A 21,251-nucleotide genomic window follows, 5' to 3' on the forward strand; every position below is an offset into this window, starting at 1 on the left:
ACACGAACATTCTTCAGCAAACTATTACTAATTACCACTATTGTTCCCTGGTGACTCAGATGGTAAAGCATCTGCCTACAATGTGGGAAACCTGGGTTCGATCCCTGGGTCGGGATGATCCCCTGGAGAAGGAAATGGCAACCCAGTCCAGTACTCTGGCCTGGAAAATCCCATGGACGGAGGAGCATGGTAGGCTACAGTCCATGGGGTCGCAGAGAGTCGGTCACGACTAAGCGACTTTACTTTCACTTTCATTACTGTCATCATCATCATCATCATCATCACCATTACAAGCAATTAGTTACAAGCTCTTATTCTGTACCAGGCAATGTGCTAAGCACTTCATTTGAACCCATGTCTACATCTCCCTGACACTATTATATCTTACACTTCTAACAATTACATTCAACTGGATTGAGAGGTATTATATTAAAGTTTTATATACTAGCTTTATTCACTGATAAGAGCAAGAAAATCTTCATATTCTAAAAATGTACAGTGTTCTCATGGTTAATGTTCTAGCTATTCTTATTCTATGTCACATAGGACTCATTATCTTAGACTTTAGTAATTCTTTATTTTCTTTTTGGCAATCAGCTTACAATCAGACCTTACAGGTTTATCATCACTTCTGAAGAAAGCTGGGCAGGGAAGAGGATAAGTGGCCAAATTTCATAATATTTCAAATGCCAGTGCAATCATTTGGTGGGGAAGGAGGGTTAACAAGTCTGTTGAGGTGACATTTACGTTTCTACGGATGGCTTTTAAACTTTCAGAAATCAGTAAGCATTATTTTTAAAAAGTATAAAAGATGAAGTGGATTTTAATCACCCTTAATATTTTTATTATTCTCTCATTATTCTATGGGCTTCCCTGGTGGCTCAGCCGGTAAAGAATCTGCCTGCAAAGCGAGAGACCTGGGTTCGATCCCTGGGTTGGGAAGATCCCCTGGAGGGAATGGCTACCCACTCCAGTATTCTTGTCTGGATAATTCCATGGACAGAGGAGTCTGGCAAACTACAGACCATGGGGTCACAAAGACTCAAACATGACTGAGTGACTTTCACTCACTCATTATTCTATGGCTATTCAAGCACTGGATTTAACTTAGAGGTTACATAGTAGAATAATTCAGATGATAAATACCTATTTTTACATATTAATACTAAATATATTCATAAAATGAAACTCTTTTTAGAACCTGGCCCAATCCTCTTCATATCTATAAGCTTACCAAAACCTAACAGAAAAAATAAAGTTAATGATTTTTTTCCCTATTAGGAGAAAAATGATAACTACCAAAAGTTGTCATAAGAACAATTTATTCTTAAAGCAATATGATTAAAGCTATTGAACTGAAAAAAATACTTTAATCAATTAAAATAACCCAAATATTAATTACCCTATTGTGATATATTAAAAGAAGAAAAACAATAAATTCAAGTTTCAGTTGCTTCATTAAATCTATGGTCACTAATTGGTCACCTGGGATTTCAGTTACTTAGTGGATCTCGGGTGTAATCGCTGCTGCCTCTGTGTCAGTCACTCCAGGAACTGGCCATGGTTCACAGTGTAGACGGGACACAACTTGGCACTAGCCTGCTCCTGGACACTTCAGCCAATACCCTGCTGCAAGGCGTGGGGACAGGAACAGTAGGTCCCCTGGTGGGAAGCCAGAAGTCTTTGAAACACACACACACACACACACACACACACACACACACAGACACACACACACACACACACACACACAGATACTCTGCAATGGTTAAGAGTTCTAAGTTACTGAAAAAAAAAATACCCAACTTACAATACATTTGTCAAAGTTCCTTTTGACAGTCACCAAAACATTTCCCAGTGTAGTGCTCAGAAAAGAAGCGGGGTCCACGTTCTGTGCAGTCCACACATGGCGACTCATTTTGACTAGCATGTCAAGGGAGTTAAAGCTATCGATTTTGTCTCCTAATGCAATCAAGTTGTTCAGTTCTGGCTCAATGCAGCGAAATATTTTAATCATCATCTGGCGGATCATATCTTTCCTGTTCAGAAATACAAAACAGAATAGTTAGTACAAGCTTCAGGTGCATTTACCTTTAACTTTAATCCACTCGGTATACACAAATGACTAAAATTTGATATATCAACTAACACTGTCCAAATAGTTAATTATTCTAGAGTGGTTTCCAACATAAACATATTTTTTTGAGGTTGCATTTTTATCACTCAAAATAACGTCCTTTGTAGAACTGGGTCCTGAAATGTGCTTTGTGATTTCTGAGAAATACACTACAATTCAAATGCAACTTCCTACCAGCAAACATCAAAATTGACTGCATTTGTGTGATTACAAGAGCAAAGAAAAGCCAAAGAGCCATAAAGGGGACCAAGTTTACTTCATTGAGAAGCTCTGTAACACACTGGGCACACAGATCGGTGCTCTGAGTGTTGTCAGCTATGGACAGTAATCTGGACTCCTCACTGGGCAGCATTCCTTCCTGCTCAATTGAAAGTTTACTTTTCTTTCACAATAAACAACAGATAGTAACAAACACATACTCAGATGAAACAGGCAGCGGTGGGCCAGCATTATGTTGCTGTGACAAAGTTCCTCCATCTGTGTCCTCTGCTTCAGTCTGCAAAAATTATTCAGATACTTCACATAATAAAAGGCTAACAAATTGAAGAGTTTAGTTTATATAGCAATAGCCTGCTCAGTCTCCAAATTCTTAGGAGAGAATGTATGATGAGAAATAATGATTTTTAAAGGTAGTATTATCAATGAAATTATATAATTTAACATGTTGCTTCAGAATGTTCAGGAGAAGCTTTGTTTTCAGATTTTATCTGAGAATGAGAAGCTGTGTTTGCTTCTGAGCACATTTAGGGGGGGTGGGGCGGGAGAGAAAGGTAGAGGAGACTCAGAGGGAGTGCAGGAACGAGGGGACAATTTAATAAAAAGCTGAAAATATCTAGGGACATGTTCAAGGGAGAATTTTGAAAATTAAAATCATTCTAATAAAACTAATCATCCTAATAAAACTTGAGCATAAAAAATGCTGTCAGAAGTTCTTACAGAAACTAACAAATTTACTAGCAATTACCATCTACAAGAACAAACCCCCTAACCATCTGAAAGACTTAATTTTGAGCACTGTTTTTATATGCTAGTTCTTTTAAAGATCATCTTAATTTTAAAAAAATCACTCGATTTGCATTGTGTTTTTAAGTTCTTTAAAATACTCTAGCAAATGGCTCATTTTATTTTCTTACATTTATGCCACCAGAGAGCCATGTTCAATAGGCATTATTATACCCATTACATAGATGAGGAAAAGTAGGGATTAAATAATTAGTTTATGGTCTTGAAAGGTTGTTGCTGAACGATAAGACGCGGGATTCTTGGCCTCCGGAGGAGACGAATTCAATTCGGGGCCAGAGACGAGGCTGGATCGCTCAGAGCTTTTGTGTAATAAAGTTTTATTAAAGTATAAAGGAGATAGAGAAAGCTTCTGACATAGGCATCAGAAGGGGGCAAAAGAGTACCCCCCTCCTAGTCTTTAGCTGTATGGTATATAGTCACTCACAGTCCGTTAATGAAAAGAAAGGAATGTCATAAAATCTAGAATGGCACCAGATAATTCATCCCAGGCCATAAAACTATTGACTTGCACCTTGTACCAACAAATAGTTTCGTTTACATAGATTAGGGGAACAATACCTGAACAAGTAAGTTAGGCCCTTTGGCGGAACCAACTTGAAGATGGAGTCTGGGGTTCATTAACATAGCTTAAGACAACATTTCCATACGAAAAAGAAATGTATTGGTTAACTCAAGGTTTGGGAGTAGTTAGCTTTAGGTGAGACCAGGTGTCATGGCCACACAGAATGTTAGGAGAAACCTCCTTTTAATTTTGTATAGAGAAGGAAAAACAGATCGCTGGTTTGTTCTTTTCTGCCGGTTAAGAGAGATAAAAATGTCTGGCACTTACAGTCTCATACCTCCATTTGGAGACCCCTGGCCTTCCTGCCTGTTACTCTCTCATTCCCCCCTTTTCTTTTAGGAGAATTATGTTGCCTAGGGAAAAGGGGCGTCGTTTTCATTCCATAACTGCTTCTGAGCTGACAAGGGGCGTTGTCCCTAAATTGGTGAGGCAACATATTCTCCTAATCCTCATAGTGAGGATGTCTGATCCAGGGGCCCCAAATAGTAATCGGAAGAAGCTGCAGTGATAGCAGGAGTTTGAGCAACCATTTGTAACTTAAAAGCTTTCATGCGACTAGAAACAAATCCAGTTACACAGTTACAGATGCAGGGAGCAAAGAGCAAAAACAAAACAATCAGAATTATTGTAATTAAGATAGTTTTCCACCATGGGGAACTAGTTAATGTCTCCCAAAGTGAGGCGATTGAGGCTTCAGGAGTATCCATGGCCCCAATCATCTTGTTCATGTGTTTAGTAAAATGAGTAACATTAGTGCTCATATCAGGTATATATGTACAGCATTGAGTATGAATGATGGCACAAGTTCCTCCTTGTGCAGCAAAATAGTGATTAAACTGAGACAGTGTATAATCAAAATTAAAAGTCACATTATGTCCATAGTTAAGGTACAGAGTATTACACCAGTCCATTCTAGGGTTGTTAGATGTCATCAGACGAAGAAGAGGCATCACATGTGATTGTTGTCGAAGGTATTCGCAGACTTGGAGAAAGTCTTTTCCTTGAAGTGGAGATGTCCACCATGGGAAGCCTTCCACTGATGAAGAGGGGAGTGCTCCGCAGACCCAACAGTTAGACCGATTGTGGAATGCAGCATAGGAGTGAGCCCAGGACAGGAAGGCACTGTCTTGAGGATCAAAGGGCAGACTCAGGATTTCTGGAGTCAGCAGAAGTAGGCTCACATAGATTATCAGGCCCATCTGAAACATACAAAGTCAGAGCATAGAAAGTAAAAACAAAAAATGACATCACTTAGTTCTGGTCAGGGTGCCACCTCTTGACTCGAGTGTGATGTACCCAAGAATCAATTCCTGGCACTTTGACAGCTGTGGGAGAAGAAAGAATAACCTGGTAAGGGCCTTCCCAGAGGGGCTCGAGGGATGAGCCCCCAGATCCCAATGTTTTTGTGAGGACCTCGGTTCCTGGCTCAAATAGAGGCTTGCTGGATTCAGAGGCTGGGTCAGGAGTCGTCTCCCGGAGTTCTGTTAATGCCTGTTGAAAAGCTGAGAGCTGAGCTACATAATTAGTTAGCTCTAAGGCTTCAGGATCTATAACAATGTCTGTGCGTAAGAAAGGCCTTCCATAAATACATTCAAAGGGGGACAGTCCCTCCTTTTTGGGGGCAGTTCCAGCCCCCATTAAAGCTATGGGTTTCTTGAGTTAATTTGCGCAGATGTCTTTTGATAATGTCATTAGCTTTTTCAACCTTTCCTGAGGATTGGGGTCTCCAGGAACAGTGTGAGTGATACTCTATTCCTAGAGCTTTAGACACCCCCTGAGTTACAGCAGCTTTAAAGGCGGAGCCATTGTCACTCTGAAGGCTCCGTGGCAGCCCAAACCTGGGGATGATTTCATGGATTAAAATCTTTATAACTTCCTTAGCTTGTTCACTACGACAGGGGAACGCCTCAATCCATCCAGTAAAAGTATCCACCCAAACTTGTAAGCAAGAATATCCATTAGGTTTTGGCATATGAGTAAAATCAATTTCCCAGTCCTCTCCAGGATACTTTCCCTTTCGTTGTAATCCAGATTTTGCTAGCCTTTCCGTCTTTGGGTTATTTTTCTGACAAACCTCACACCGTTTGATAATGTTTTTTAAAGTTTTCATTATATTTTTACCTTCAAACAAACGAGAAGTCATCTGGCAAGTACTTTCTACACCCAAATGAAAACTCTGATGTAAACCCTTAAGAATTTTCCACTGAGCATTTTCAGGAATTATTAATCGTCCATCCTCGGACTGTAACCATCCTTTATCAGTAATCTTTGCTCCTCTTTTCTCATATCTTTTTAATTCTTCCTCAGTATATTGTGGTTTTTCTTGTTCTACAGGACCTGTCCATATCAAAGGCGTCTGTAGGGAGGGGGTTTCATAAAGTGCCGCTTTTTTGGCTTGAGAGTCTGCTAACAGGTTACCGGTGGCTACTTTACTCCCATCCCTGCTGTGCCCTTTGCAATGCATAACCGCTACTTCTTTAGGACAATAGATAGCAGTTAAAAGTCTCTGGATCTCTCTGAAATGCTTAATAGGTTCCCCTGTTGCTGTTTGAAACTGTCTTTCTTTCCATACTGCAGCATGAGCATGCAAAGTCAAATAAGCATACTTAGAATCAGTGTAGACATTTACTCGCTGCCCTTTGCTTAACTCTAGAGCTCGGGTCAGAGCCACAAGCTCCGCTAACTGGGCGCTGGTTTCCTGGGGGAGAGATTTTGCTTCTAAAACCTGTTCAGCCGTCACCACAGCATAACCTGCTTTACGCTTTCCATCCCGAACAAAAGAACTGCCATCTGTAAATATTTCCATGTCAGGATTGTCTAATGGGGTATCCATTAGATCTTCCCGAGCTGCATAGTTTAAAGTTAGAAATTGGGAACAATCGTGATCAGGTGTTTCATCTTCCTTCTCAGGAAGGAAAGTAGCAGGATTTAAATTTCTACAAACTTAAAGCTTAGTTACTGGTCCTTCTAACAACAGTGACTGATATTTAAGAAGCCTACTGTCTGTCATCCAAATGTTAACCTTAGAATTTAAGATTCCACTCACATCATGAGAAGTCAGTACAGTAAGGTTTCGTCCAGTAATTATTTTTAAAGCTTCAGGTGCTAATAAAGCAGCTGCCCCAATTACTCTTAGGCAGTGGGGCCACCCACGTGCAATTACATCTAATTCTTTGCTTAGATAAGCAATAGGTAGCTGGTGAGGCCCCCGGGGTTGTGTCAAAACTCCCAAGGCCATACCTTTCCTTTCAGTGACAAACAAGTTAAATTCTGACCCTGTGGGCAAACTCAAAGCTGGAGCTTGCAGGAGAGCAGTCTGAAGAACCTTAAAAGCCTTTTGAGTATCTGGAGACCAAACCAGTTTGTCAGTTTGGGCCTGCTGAGTTTCAGCTATAAGTTTATATAAAGGCCGGGCAAGTTCTCCATAACCCGGAATCCAAATACGACAGTAGCCTGTGATTCCCAAAAATCCTCTCAATTGCCTTAAAGTCATAGGTAGGGGATGGTTTAGTATAGGTTTAATTCTCTCGGGGCCTATGGCCCTAGTCCCTTCTGATATGATTAGGCCCAGATATCTAACAGATTGTTGACAAAGCTGAGCCTTTTCTCTTGATGCCTTGTAACCGCAGCCTGCCAGAAAGTTTAAGAATTCTGAGGCTCGTGAACAAGCTTCCTCTGTCTCAGCACAGAGCAAAATATTATCTACATATTGTAACACTACTGCTTTAGAGCTATTAAAGTTTTGTAGATCCCGTGACAAACTTTGTCCAAATAAGTGGGGACTGTCACGAAATCCCTGGGGCAAAACTGTCCAGGTTAACTGAGAAGCTGGCTGAGTAGGGTCTTCAAAGGCAAATAGAAATTGACTTTCCTCTGCCAAAGGCACTGAAGAGAAGGCATCTTTTAAATCAATTACTGAAAAATATTTGGCTCGTTCAGGAATTTCAGACAGTAGCGTATAAGGATTAGGCACCACGGGGTGTAAAGGAACCACAGCCTCATTTATTATTCGTAAATCTTGAACTAATCTCCACTTATCATTTGATTTTTTTACACCCAAAATAGGAGTGTTGCATGGACTGTTACAGGGAACTAATAGTCCCTGCTCCTTTAAATTTTCAATGATGGGTTTTAACCCTTCCTTAACTTCAGGTTTCAGTGGATACTGCTTCTTATGTGGGAATAAGTGTGGGTCTTTGGAGCTTGACAACTACAGGAATAGCATTTTGTGCTCGACCCACAGATTTTCCATCAGCCCATACTCTAGGATTCACATTTTCTTCAACTAAAGGGAGAGAAAGGGAGGGCTCCATATTCATGAAAACAGAGGCATGGACCTTGCTCAGTATATCTCTCCCCAAAAGGGGTGAGGGTGATTCTGGCACGATAAGAAACTCGTGTGAAAATAGCACAGAATCCCAGTTGCACGATAGAGAATAACTGAAGTAATACCTTTTGGCTCGTCCAGACAGTCCCATTACGGAAGCGGATCGGGAAGAAAGTGGGCCAGGGGCTTCAGTAAGCACGGAGTAAGTTGCCCCAGTATCTAAAAGGAAATTGACGGATTGGCCTCCCACCGTTATCAATACCCGGGGTTCCTCAGGTGTAATTAGGACGGGAGCTTGTGTGGGGACCCCCGGGCACCTTCAGTCCTGATTGTCTTGAGAGTCAGACCCCTGAGACCTACACCTCTGGGGGCAGTCTCTCCTCCAGTGTGGTCCCTTGCAGACCGGACATGGAGCTCAGACGCCTGAGGGCAATCCCGCTTGAGATGCCCCTCCTTTCCACAGCCATAGCAAGCCCATCCCTTTTCACCTGGGTCCCTCTGGGCATTTTTCTCAGGCTGTTTAAGAACGGTTTTCATAGCCATTGCGAGGGCTTCCGCCTTTTCCTTCGTCTTTCTCTGCCTTTCTTTCTTTTCCTCATATTCCCTACCATAATAGACTGTCTGAGCCAGTTGTAACAGATTATCTACAGACTGATTTGGTCCATACGCCCGTTTTGATAACTTACGGCGAATATCTGGAGCCGACTGAGTGAGAAATCTATCCTTTAAGATCACTTTCCCCTCTTCACTTTCGGGATCAATCTCAGTGAATCTGCGAAGGGCTTCTCTCAGTCTGTCTAGGAATTTACCAGGAGCTTCCTTCTCTTCTTGTTCTATGTCTGCCAGTTTGCCATAGTTTAAAGGCTTAGAACGCGCCTGCCTGAGTCCTTCAAGAATACATCTGACAAAATGACTCTGATCCCATCTTCCTTTAGCAGTGTTAGAGTCCCAGTCTGGTTCTGTAGCTGGGACCGCCTGACTCCCAGTGGGGAGGGCAGTCATCTCGTCCTCCCTCTTTCCCACTGATTCATTACCAAGCCATTCATCTCCATAAGCAACCGCTTTACCCAAAACTCGAGGCTTTGAGTCGGCAGTCAACGTTTGTCCCAAGATATACATCACATCCTTCCAAGTAAGGTCATAATGCAGAGTAACACCTTTAAAAGCTCTAATACACTCTAATATACACTACTTCTACCCAATTCCCTTGCTTTTTACAGAACTGTTTTAATTGTAAAACAGTATTATACTTAAGAGACCCTCCAACTGGCCACCGTTCGCCATCCTCCAGTGGGTACCGCGGCCATGCAGTATCACATAGGAAGACCAGGTGTGTCTTCTTTAAGCCCTGGGGATCAAATCTATCCCAGTTTTGCAGGATACAGTTCAAAGGAGTGAGGCTGGAATTGTTAGCTCCCATCTGTAAGAGAGAAAAAAAGCGACCAGCGCCATTTTTCTACCGGAGGCGTCCCTCCCTGCTCTAGATGGGGGTGTAGACAGACATTACACCAAAAGCTTTTCCTTCCTGGTCGGACTTAGTCTGTCCCTTACCGACGCAGGCGTCACACTCGTCCCTCCCGGTTCTACCACCGAGACGGGGTGGGGATGCACCCAGGGTAGACCTGATGGCATCCCTGACTGACGTCCAGCTCTTCACCTCACTTGCCTCTGATGCCACCCAGGGTGCAATCAGAGTAACCTTCCGGAATGCCTCCCAAGCCAAGACCTCTGGGGGACACATTCGTCACCTGAGTGCCTGTGCACGACCCGGAGTATATTCCTGACCACAATAAGACTGATACAAACATGAAACTGAGATGTTCCTTCCAAGAGTCACCACACCGGTATAAGAGCCTCCTCTGCTCCAGTAAGAGCCAGTGTTACCAAAAGAAAAAAACCATTGCAGTTCCAATCCAAGTAACCTTTAACATCAGAGATGCTCTGGGAGTTAGAGCTCCATCTAGCTTCCAAACTTTCCATGCCTAGCGAGGCTAGGCGCTTCCTAACTACCAATCCAAGTTTGAGACCTAGACCACAGTAGAGTAGCAACATAGGTTACAAGTCTCTTGAAAGCCTAAGATCCGAGAGATAAGGTTAGTACTTTTAATTCCCAAGGAGTTATGAAATGGTCAGAGACCGAAAAGTTTGACCGAGAAAAAAGAGTTCGGTCCACATGCTTTGCCCGTTTCTGGTCGGCTCCCAAAGGGGACACTGGTTGCCTCTTGGCATTGGCAGGTCGGTATAAACCCCCGACAAGTTTCTGCCATAAGCCTTATGAGGTCGCCGAGGAAGCGCAGAGCAGGGCCTTTCATTCATTCACACAAGCACACCTTAGAGTTAGTAAAGAACAGCGGAAAACGTGTTCGCTAGGAGAATAAAGAAGTAGAGCTCCAAGCATCCTTACCTTGTCCTGAAGGATCCCGGACGAGCCCTCAAGATGAAAGGTTGTTGCTGAACGATAAGACGCGGGATTCTTGGCCTCCGGAGGAGACGAATTCAATCCGGGGCCAGAGACGAGGCTGGATCGCTCAGAGCTTTTGTGTAATAAAGTTTTATTAAAGTATAAAGGAGATAGAGAAAGCTTCTGACATAGGCATCAGAAGGGGGCAAAAGAGTACCCCCCTCCTAGTCTTTAGCTGTATGGTATATAGTCACTCACAGTCTGTTAATGAAAAGAAAGGAATGTCATAAAATCTAGAATGGCACCAGATAATTCATCCCAGGCCATAAAACTATTGACTTGCACCTTGTACCAACAAATAGTTTCGTTTACATAGATTAGGGGAACAATACCTGAACAAGTAAGTTAGGCCCTTTGGCGGAACCAACTTGAAGATGGAGTCTGGGGTTCATTAACATAGCTTAAGACAACATTTCCATACGAAAAAGAAATGTATTGGTTAACTCAAGGTTTGGGAGTAGTTAGCTTTAGGTGAGACCAGGTGTCATGGCCACACAGAATGTTAGGAGAAACCTCCTTTTAATTTTGTATAGAGAAGGAAAAACAGATCGCTGGTTTGTTCTTTTCTGCCGGTTAAGAGAGATAAAAATGTCTGGCACTTACAGTCTCATACCTCCATTTGGAGACCCCTGGCCTTCCCGCCTGTTACTCTCTCAGTCTCATAGTAAGAAAGCCATAAGAAAGATTCTGATTTGAGGCTCTCCATTTTTCTCTTGCTTGCTTTCATTTATTTTTTAAGACCATGGGGGCTTCCCTGGTGGCTCAGCAGGAAAGAAATCTGCCTGCCAATGCAGGAGCCACGGGTTCAATCCCTGGGTTGGGAAGATCCCCTGGTGAAGGAACTGGCAATCCACTCCAGTATTCTTGCCTGGGGAATCCCATGGAGAGAGAAACCTGGTGGGCTACAGTCCACGGGGTTGCAAAGAGTCAGACACGACTTAGTGACTAAATAACAACAAATATACATTAAAACATCATTGTAATTTTTTAATTCTATTTACTTTTTCTTGATCACTAAAACAATAAATTTGCTTTTTAAAAATATTTTTTGCCAAGTAAACTCAGACATTTCCCCCACTCATCAATTTGGAGAATGTTTAGGCCTAAGATAGTCTAGAATATTAGATTAGATGCCCAAACACTATCCTTTTTTTTATTATCTTATATGATAAAAATTACTTAAAAAATCCTTACAATGTAAATTCTTTCTGTTCTGATATTGAAATTATGACAACATAATGATTAGGCTAATTATGATATAGATCACAAATATGAGCTAGTAAATAAATGTCACCCATACCACAGTTCCAGGCATACTCTGATGTCGCTGTAGTTTGAAAAATTTACTTATGAAGTCTTGTTCTGCCAGACACAGGGGCTCCAGTTCACTCAGTACCTGTTCAAAGATCTGAAGAAAACCAAAATGATTCTACAAAGAACTGAACAAAACGCTTAAAATAACATTCCACATTTAATCACTTTTCTGCAGCAACCAGGGAAGCTTTATCTATAATCTTAATAGAATCCCCCAAACAAATACTTCCAAGATTGACAAGACAATGCAGTATTGATGAGGCATAACAGGGTCAGAACATACCTAAAACAAAACTGACAACAATTACTCACTTGGAATCTGGAAAGAGGAACAGAGTGATAAAACTTTATTTAAACAATTTAGCTTCATAAAAGTTGTTTCCTCTTTGTAGTCACTCAAATAACTGGATTGACAATGCAAGCTCTTTATGATTTATAACAAATTTTAATAAAGCTGTTATGTCATTTAATTGATGAATCACATTTCAGTTGCCATTTGACCAGTTATTTTTTTTTTTTTTTTAGATTCAGAAATGGAAAGTAAGACACGGTTAATTAAAAGAGTCAATAGAGCCCAAATCTTTGAACACAATTAAAGCAGTAACAAACTGGTGCTAGAAAACTGACAGTAATGTTTAAGAAACATGCGTCATTTTATCTTACCTTATCAAACCTGGCTCTGTCGGCGACATCGAGATCAGAGGCCGACATGTTTCCCATGTCCAGCAAGGAAGATGACTGAGACCGGTGGTTCCCGGAGCTCTGAACACTGAGCTTATTTAGACTGGAAGTAGACCCGGTTAATTTCCCGGAACTCCCGTGAAGACCTGGGAAATGATAAACCTTTAAAAGCTGTGACCTTCACGAATGAAAGGTTCATGGCATCCATCAGGGCTCCCTTCTGCTGTCCTGCTCTTCTGGGGCTCATATGGGTTAGGGCACAACTCTGCCACATGAAGAGGATGTAGAGTGTCTTCCTCTTTCATTAAGATTTGTGTTCTACTTCTGAGCCTATGTAAAGACAGGTGAAATCATACAGAATCACAGAATAAGACTGAAAGGGATCTTAGAGATCACACTGTGCCCTGCCCAGTCTCATCACAGTTGTCTGATGATTTTTCAAAAGTAGATGAGGAGTTCTTTTCCACTCAGAAGACATGACTATGGATGAAAGTCACTGACCCCCTAGAATACTAGCTAACATAATGATTGTATTTCTAGAAAAAAACTGCCATATTCCAATATTATTTGCCTCTACATTGAATCAACATATTAGGCTGAACCAAATGAAACTACCAACACTCAATTAATCTTGTCCTACTAAAAACGTCAATTACACATGACTCAACTTAATACATTCCTGAACTCAGACATTCCTGTTTTTTCAGCAAGTGAATTGATTAAAGTTCTTTTAAAAACTAAACAAAACGAAAAGAGAAAAACTAACAACAAAAACAAAACCCTGAATATTTGTTGTATTTAAAATACAACTAACATAACACATACATAGTTAACTATATTAATATGGGACATCTGAGTTTAGGTATAAACATAGGTATCTATCATAGCTATGAGGAAAAATGAGAACAATATGTCTGCACAATATCCTACATACACCAAACTATTAAAGGATTCTATTTTTACAAGAAAATGTGATGTTTCTATTCAGAATTAAATTTAAACAGTAAAACATTTTTATTCTTCTTGACTATTTCTCAGCTAAACCTGTATTATTCACTGATGGTCAGAAGGGACAAATAATAAAATAAGTGATAAAAAATATGATATACAAATCATATTTGTATATGTAAAGTAAAAAATAACAACAACAAATATGATATACAGTTAGTTAGAGACAAACTTTGGTTTCATTATGCAAAATCTGACCATACGTACAAGAAATTTTATAGTTTCTAAACACAGCCTGAAAACAAAAGTATAACGGTTAAGACTTTTTATAAGTTTCTGACTACCCACCATACATGTTTAACCATGCCACACATTTCTTGGATGCAGTCATCCCACTTCCTTTCTGTTGGTTTTCTTTCTGGCCAAGCCCTGGCAACCCAGAGCAAGCAGTGTTTCTGGCGCAGCTTCTCCAGGATGAACGACTGGCTCCTAGACACACACACGCACTGAGAGCACCTGCTGACACGCCGAGCACGCCCACTCTCGGCTTCCCGTCTGACAGCACTGCCTTTCCAGGCAGTGTGGCTGCGACGGGTTAGGCTGCACGCGTCACAGACAAAGACAAGTTAGCAAGCTGCAATCTGCACAAACCGCGCACAAGAGGAAGTTAAAGCTCTAGTTGAAAAGACACATGCAAAGAACCAGGAGCACCAAGCAACGAGAGAGGCAACATATGTTTAGTTGGTCAGCTACTGCTTGAGAAATTACATGACAGAAAAACCTTTACTAGTCTTTTAATGTACTATTTAATGCAAATATTCAGGTAAAAATATCTACATGTGTAAACCTCCCCCACACTTTTAAGTCTCCTAAGTTGATGTACTTAAATTTAAAGACTACACTTCCAAGTTCTGATTTCTGAAGAAAACAGAGTTCAAGTAAATAATTTAATACAGTGAAAATTTAATAGAAAGAACTTGCACATTTATACATTAAATGCATTAACAATCCTGTATTCACTGAAAGCTCTTGGAAGGAATCTCCACTGTACTAAATAATTTTATACTCCCTCTGATAAAAAAAATTATGAGTGGAGTTTTAAAACCATTTTAGAAATAATAAGCTAAACTGTTTAGTAACTTAGCTGGCTCTGTGAACACTGAGAATAAAACACATGTATCAAAACACTAATTATTGGGAGATGGGTAGGTAGAAGGGTAAAGCTGAGAGACAGGTCTAATGTGGGAATTGGAGTTCTTTCAGGGTCATTTGGCATTTCCTTTATCTAAAACCTCTCTTTAGTATTTGTTCGATCAATTGTAGAGATCGTTTTGTGAAACATTCTAAACCCAAATGAGAATCTAACTTGAATGGCAAAGAAAGAAATTATAGAATAAAACAGAAAATTAATGAATATAACTCTAGAAATATTTAAGAAACGGAAAACAAGGTGTCAACTCCTGCCAAACAGGGATAGTGATAGTTGCTATTGCTAGGCAAAAGCTCGAGTATAAACTAGTAATTTGCCACACCAAAAACATGTCAATCTCCCTAGCCTTGTCTGCCTGAAGTTTAAAGGAATATGAAATGATAAGGCTGGACACACAGCAACCAGGAGCGGGGGATGCACTGGAGCCACTAGCTTGTCAATCTGAACAGTACCTGCTGGCGATCTTAAGGTGTCACTCTACTAAGCTCACCAGTTTCAGAGCAAAGCCTAATTCTGCATATAGTTTTCTTTTTTTAAAGTAGTTAATAAATACTACTAGTGCCCTATTTGGGCTCATACAAAAGTCTATATTATTTATCAGCAAGAAGTAACAATATTCTGGTAAATTTTAAATATCCTTAAACAATTTCTGCTAGAGTACAAGCACCAAGAGGGTAGGGTCTTTGCTCATTGCTGCATTCTCAGTATCGAGCAGCGATTATCATGTAATAGGTAATTAATAAACATTTACTGAATGAATCATCCACTCAGGACTGAATGTAGTCTTGTGTTCAAGACTCCCTTTGGAGTCAACAAGATTTCTTAATTTCAGTGGACAAACACTGGAAAAAATGTGCTTGGCATATCATTTTTTAAGTTTTGGATTACTAAAGATAAGGAAGTTATTATGTAAATGGACTCAACTAATACTTGTGTGTCTTATCTTAGTAGTAAAAAGAAAAAAAATGGGCAATTTAAAAAATTATTACTAGATATCCTTTGCCTGTCTTTTCATTCAGTACATCTGAGGAATACAGAAGAAAAACAAAACACCAAAGTATCAATCTCGGGAGGACAATCCCACACCTCTGAGAGTATCAGGGTAACCTTCTGACCTTAGAAAGGCAAAGGTTTTATAAAAACCTTACCACAAAGAAAAAGTGCTTTACTGGCATTTTAACGCTGTTTTAAATTATCTAAACTAAGTAGATGTTAAAGACTTGAGTAAAGAATGGTTCAAAAAGAGAGAATTCCCCTGAATCTCTATGACTATACACAATTTCCTTTTGTAAAATACATTCAATCTGACTTTCTATTCTTTTTTTTTTTTAACCGCCCGCCGCTGACTTTCTATTTTTATTAGTATCTCGGATGCAGCATTTTCAGAGCAAGGAAAAGACAAAACAAATTTAAAATTTTATTCATAATTCCTTAATTTTGAGCCATTGAAAATTTACCTTCCCCAAATTTTAGGTTTCTCTTTTAACTGTAATTACTATTAAGAACTGATTTAAACATAATTCGAATCCTTGAAAAGGTATCTTTAAAAAGTTTACATTCTATCTATTTAGAACTTCTGAAGTCATTTGTATTTAACTTGAAATTTATTTTTAAATGTTGACCAACAAGCTACATTTTCAAAGATGAACAAAATAGTTTTTATCCTCTGAATTCTGTTTATTATTTAGTTTTTCCTTTCTTGTAACTGATAACATCAAAGTAATAGAAACTATAATTTTTTGGTTACTCTCCTATTTCTTACTACTTAATGGATACATACGAGAGATGTAATCTTAACCCTGTTTTAAAAGTATCTTCTAAACTTGTCTTAGGTTAATTAAAAATTTTTTAACAAGATAATTTAAGAACTTCAAAAAATAAGAAAAAAAAATTAAGGTTTTAGGTTAATGCAATGATACCATTAAGATAGTATTGTATTTGATTTAAATTATATTCCAATTATGTCATTTATCTCAATGAGAATCTTAAGCTTGATAAATTAATATTATGACAGGGGCATTAATAACCTCCCAAGGAGGTAGTTTTAGAAAGATTTCCCTTTTACTGCAGTAGCAAGTGATGACAAATATACTAAATGAAAACATTAAACATGTAACTGTATTAATATGTTGTTTACTAAAAAGAAAAACTGATTTTGTTATAGCCACGCTTTCCGGGAAACAGACTCACTCAGAAGGACAATGCAGATAGTGGAGTGCAGTTTATTACACCGGCGGGCCCAAGGCAGAGTCTCCTCTTAGCCAAGGACCCCGTCCAGCATTTGTGAAAATCTTTTATACCCCATGTGTACGTGTCCAAATCCACCACCTACCCCATGTGTACGTGTCCAAACCCCACCACCTACCCCATGTGTACGTGTCCAAACCCACCACCTCAATTCCGTTGAGACTTACATAAACAAAGGTAGGGTAAATACAACTACAATAACCCCATCATTCAAGTGTTGTGTGTTCAAACAGTCAATAGTCAATAAGCCCGGAGTTACATTCCAACCAGTTAATAATCGATAAGCCTGTGATTACATCCTGATAGATACAGGAAAAGTTTATGACCTGTCCGGAGACAGGGGTGATTACGGTATGCTTCCTCTTAGGCAATGAGCAACCTGGATGTGATCTTCAAGATTCCCCTGTCTGGAGGGGGTCTTATCCTTCCATTGTCGTTCCCACAGGCACTAAGCAGAGAGTTCAGAGTCCACTGGAGAGGCAGCCGAGCACGATCAGCACGGACAGGCCTGAGATGGAGTCCAGGCCCTATGAATTCCTTCTTCAATTTAACATATCCATGGTGAAACATTAACAAGGATATAAACACACCGTTTAAGAACAAGTAACCTTTAGGATGAGTTAGCATTTCTGTTTCCAAAAGCCTATTGTCCCAATATTTTTATCAGTATCTTTACCAAAGTGTAATACACAGATTCAAACCATTTAAAAAATCGGAACTAGTATCACCAATATATTAGTGTTGTATTAAAAACAAAAACAAACCACAAACCAGTGAATCACAAAATAATTACCCACTACTAAAGATAGTCTTCTTTGTCCTAAAGAAAAGAATGGAAAGACGAGCTATCAATTTCAATCAGGGCACAGGCTCCTTTCAACAAGCAAATGCTACACTCATGGTTCTAAAGGGGAGCTATGCAGACACAGAGGACACACTGTAGCCATTTAAGGCCAGGTTCTGACTCCGACAGGCACAGAACTCCATCCAAAAAGCCCAGAGATGGGTACATGCAAGAGCAGAACGTGGCCTCGGCAAATCATTTCCTTGCAACTTGATACTTTCACTGGTTATCCTTTTAAATCAAGTTTTTTGTTTATTTAACATATTTAGAAGCAACAAAAACCCCTCTTGTTTCAAAAATAACTCTTTGGAAAAATAAAGTATAATTACAGGAGAAATTTTGGTGACATTTTTACAGCCCCTTCACAGGGGAGAAAACACTTAGCAACTTTCTTTTTGATTCAAAATAGCCAGTGAGAAGTAAGAAGCCAGGCATCACTTCACTTCCCTGTGGAGTGCAATGACTTAAGAGATCACAGACTTGCCTCCAACTGGTACAAAAGGTCTTTTAGAAAATCAGAAACTGAACTTCCAACATCTGTCTCTTAATCTAGTACTTTCTCTCCAGACTGCACTTCATTCTCTGGCCAACTGCTGCTGCTGTGACTATACACAGCTGTCCCTGGTATCTGTGCAGGGTTGGTTCCAGCACCAGTGGTGGACACCAAAATCCATGGATGCTCAAGTCCCATGGTTGGTCCTCCGTATTCACGGGTTCCGCGTCTGCGCTGTACTTTTATTAGACACGGCATGTATATACAATTGCTGTCAAGTTCACATACTGCAGAATTTTAATTAGTAAAAATAAGGCTTTAGAGACATACTTGTTCCATGAAAAACCTATAAATCAAACCAATGCATTAGATTTATTCTTTTACTAATTCTATTGTATCTCCTTCCACCTTGCCTAAAAAGTCTTAAAATTATGTGTCACAGATAAATAATTTTTAGTAGAAGAGAAAACAAGGGGACTGAGGTGCCTAAGCTTACCAAGCTTCTTGCTTTCTTTAGTTGTGCCAGTCATCTTGATCTTTGCAACTTCAAAGACATCTTTAATTTCTCTCTCACAGAGTCATGACAAACAATCCATGCAATTCTTAAAAGTGAAAACAACACATACTCATTAATAAAACAAGTATAACAATTTCCATTTCTCAATCCCCCCATATCCTTTGTGCTTGTTTTCAATTTTGTGGTCTGAAAATATTTGATGCATTTCATAGGACACAAGAAGGCTATTTTCCATCTTTTAAAAAAACTGAACTGGCATCATAATATTAACAGTTTGTAAAAATATGAAGTTGAATAATCACACTCACATTTTCACTTTTATACTTTCAGTTCAGTTCAGTTGCTCAGTCAAGTACGACTCTTTGCAACCCCATGGACTGCAGCATGCCAGGCCTCCCTGTCCATCACCAACTCCCGAAGCCTGCTCAAACTCATGTCCATTGAGTCGGTGATGCCATCCAGCCGTCTCATCTTCTGTTGTCCCCTTCTCCTCCAGTCTTCAATCTTTCCCAGCATCAGGGTCTTTTCAAATGAGTCACTTCTACGCATCAGGTGGCCAAAGTATTGGAGTTTCAGCTTCAATATCAGTTGTTTCAATGAATATTCAGGACTGATTTCCTTTAGGACTGACTGGTTGTATCTCCTTGCTGTACGAGGGACTCTCAAGAATCCTCTCCAACACCACAGTTCAAAGGCATCAATTCTTCGGTGCTCAGCTTTCTTTACAGTCCAACTCTCACACCCATACATAACTACTGGAAAAGTCATAGCCTTGACTAAATGGACCTTTGTTGGCAAAGTAATGTCTCAGTTTTTTAATATGCTGTCTAGGTTGGTCATAGCTTTTCTCCCAAGGAGCAAGCCTCTTTTAATTTCATGGCTGTAATCACCACCTGCAGTGATTTTGGAGCCCCCCAAAATAAAGTCTCTCACTGCTTCCATTGTCTCCCCATTTATTTGCCATGAAGTGATGGGACCAGATGCCATGATCTTAGTTTTCTGAATGTTGAGTTTTAAGCCAACTTTTTCACTCTCCTCTTTCACTTTCATCAAGAGGCTCTTTAGTTCTTCACTTTCTGCCATAAGGCTGGTGTCATCTGCTTATCTGAGGATTTTGATATTTCTCCTGGCAATCCTGATTCCAGTTTGTGCTTCACGAAGCCCAGCATTTCAAACGATGTACTCTGCATATAAGTTAAATAAGCAGGGTGACAGTATACAACCTTGATATACTCCTTTCCTGATTTGGAACCAGTCTGTTGTTCCATGTTCAGTTCTAACCGTTGCTTCCTGACCTGCATACAGATTTCTTGAGAGGCAAATAACGTGGTCTGCTACTCCTATCTTTTGAAGAATTTTTCACAGTTTGGTAATCCACACAGTCAAAGGCTTTGGCGTAGTCAGTAAAGCAGCAGTAGATGTTTTTCTGGAACTCTCTTGCTTTTTCAATGATCCGATGGTAATTTACACATTACCTTTCATGTATTTTAAACATAGCTGCATTCATACGATACTGGGTGTTTGGGGCAGCACAATCACGCTTTTCCAGGTCATATGCTAATGACTGCACAGTATTATGCTCTGCTGATGTTCAGTTTAGTAAACCAACCTCCTAACACAGACTACATAATTGGTTTTGATGTTTTGCTGTGATAGACAATGTTACAACAAGCTTTTCATCTCTAATGAACTGCTTTCTTGGAATAATTTCCTAAGGGTAAAATTACAGTGCTAAAGAATAAGGGAATCTTTTAACTCTTCTTCCATAATGCCATGCTGTTTCAAAAATTATTATACCAACAGACAGGATCAATGACACTGAAGCAGGACACTGAGTTTTACCATACCTTGCCAGCATGGGGTAGTAAATTAGCCCCAAATAGGTTACTCTCATAAGAATTTAATTACCACATCTTACAGTTTTCATAATCAAATGATTTCTTTTTAAAAAACAAAATTTATTCTAGTTCAAATGAAAACATCTATTATTTAACATGCAAACTCATTCCCTCATCATCTATGCTTATTATCATACAAAAATATTTTATACCCTGATGAAAGAGTCAACAGCGAGAGGCCATGTATTTTTCCAAATCCTATGTTAAATGCCTTATGTAGAGTTTCACTAAATTTAAATAAATCCACAGCAGAAAAACTCCTATGCCTAGTTATTCTTTTAAATTTATCATGAAATCTACACTTCAATTTCAAACACATCCAGTTTTAGAACAGTTTACTTTGCTTTAAACATCAGATGTAACTTTCAAAGGTATATCACTTAAATTATTTGTATACTGACTCATAGTTCATTATTGATTTTTTTAAGTTATTTTATAAGTATATAAAAATATATTAGATATATTTATATATATTTAGATATTTTATTGATAGATATGTCCTTATAAAAAATTTTTGGATGAAACATAATATAGAGCCTCTTTTTTCCAATTTGCATGCCACATACATTTCCCACAGATTCTCCGTAAG

General features: G+C 39.5%; 1 protein-coding gene across 1 annotated transcript in view; it reads right to left on the bottom strand.

The window, feature by feature from the left end:
- LOC136172094 (exocyst complex component 1-like) overlaps positions 1 to 21,251 on the bottom strand; it is a 49,192-nt gene that overhangs the window by 11,513 nt on the left and 16,428 nt on the right. Inside the window, 5 exon segments of the mRNA XM_065941210.1 lie at positions 1,811 to 2,039; positions 2,557 to 2,633; positions 11,811 to 11,918; positions 12,488 to 12,651; positions 18,744 to 18,849. Of these exon segments, the coding sequence (XP_065797282.1) occupies positions 1,811 to 2,039; positions 2,557 to 2,633; positions 11,811 to 11,918; positions 12,488 to 12,651; positions 18,744 to 18,849 (684 nt within the window).

This window comes from Muntiacus reevesi, chromosome 7, assembly GCF_963930625.1.
Source record: "Muntiacus reevesi chromosome 7, mMunRee1.1, whole genome shotgun sequence".
Lineage (NCBI taxonomy): Eukaryota > Metazoa > Chordata > Mammalia > Artiodactyla > Cervidae > Muntiacus > Muntiacus reevesi.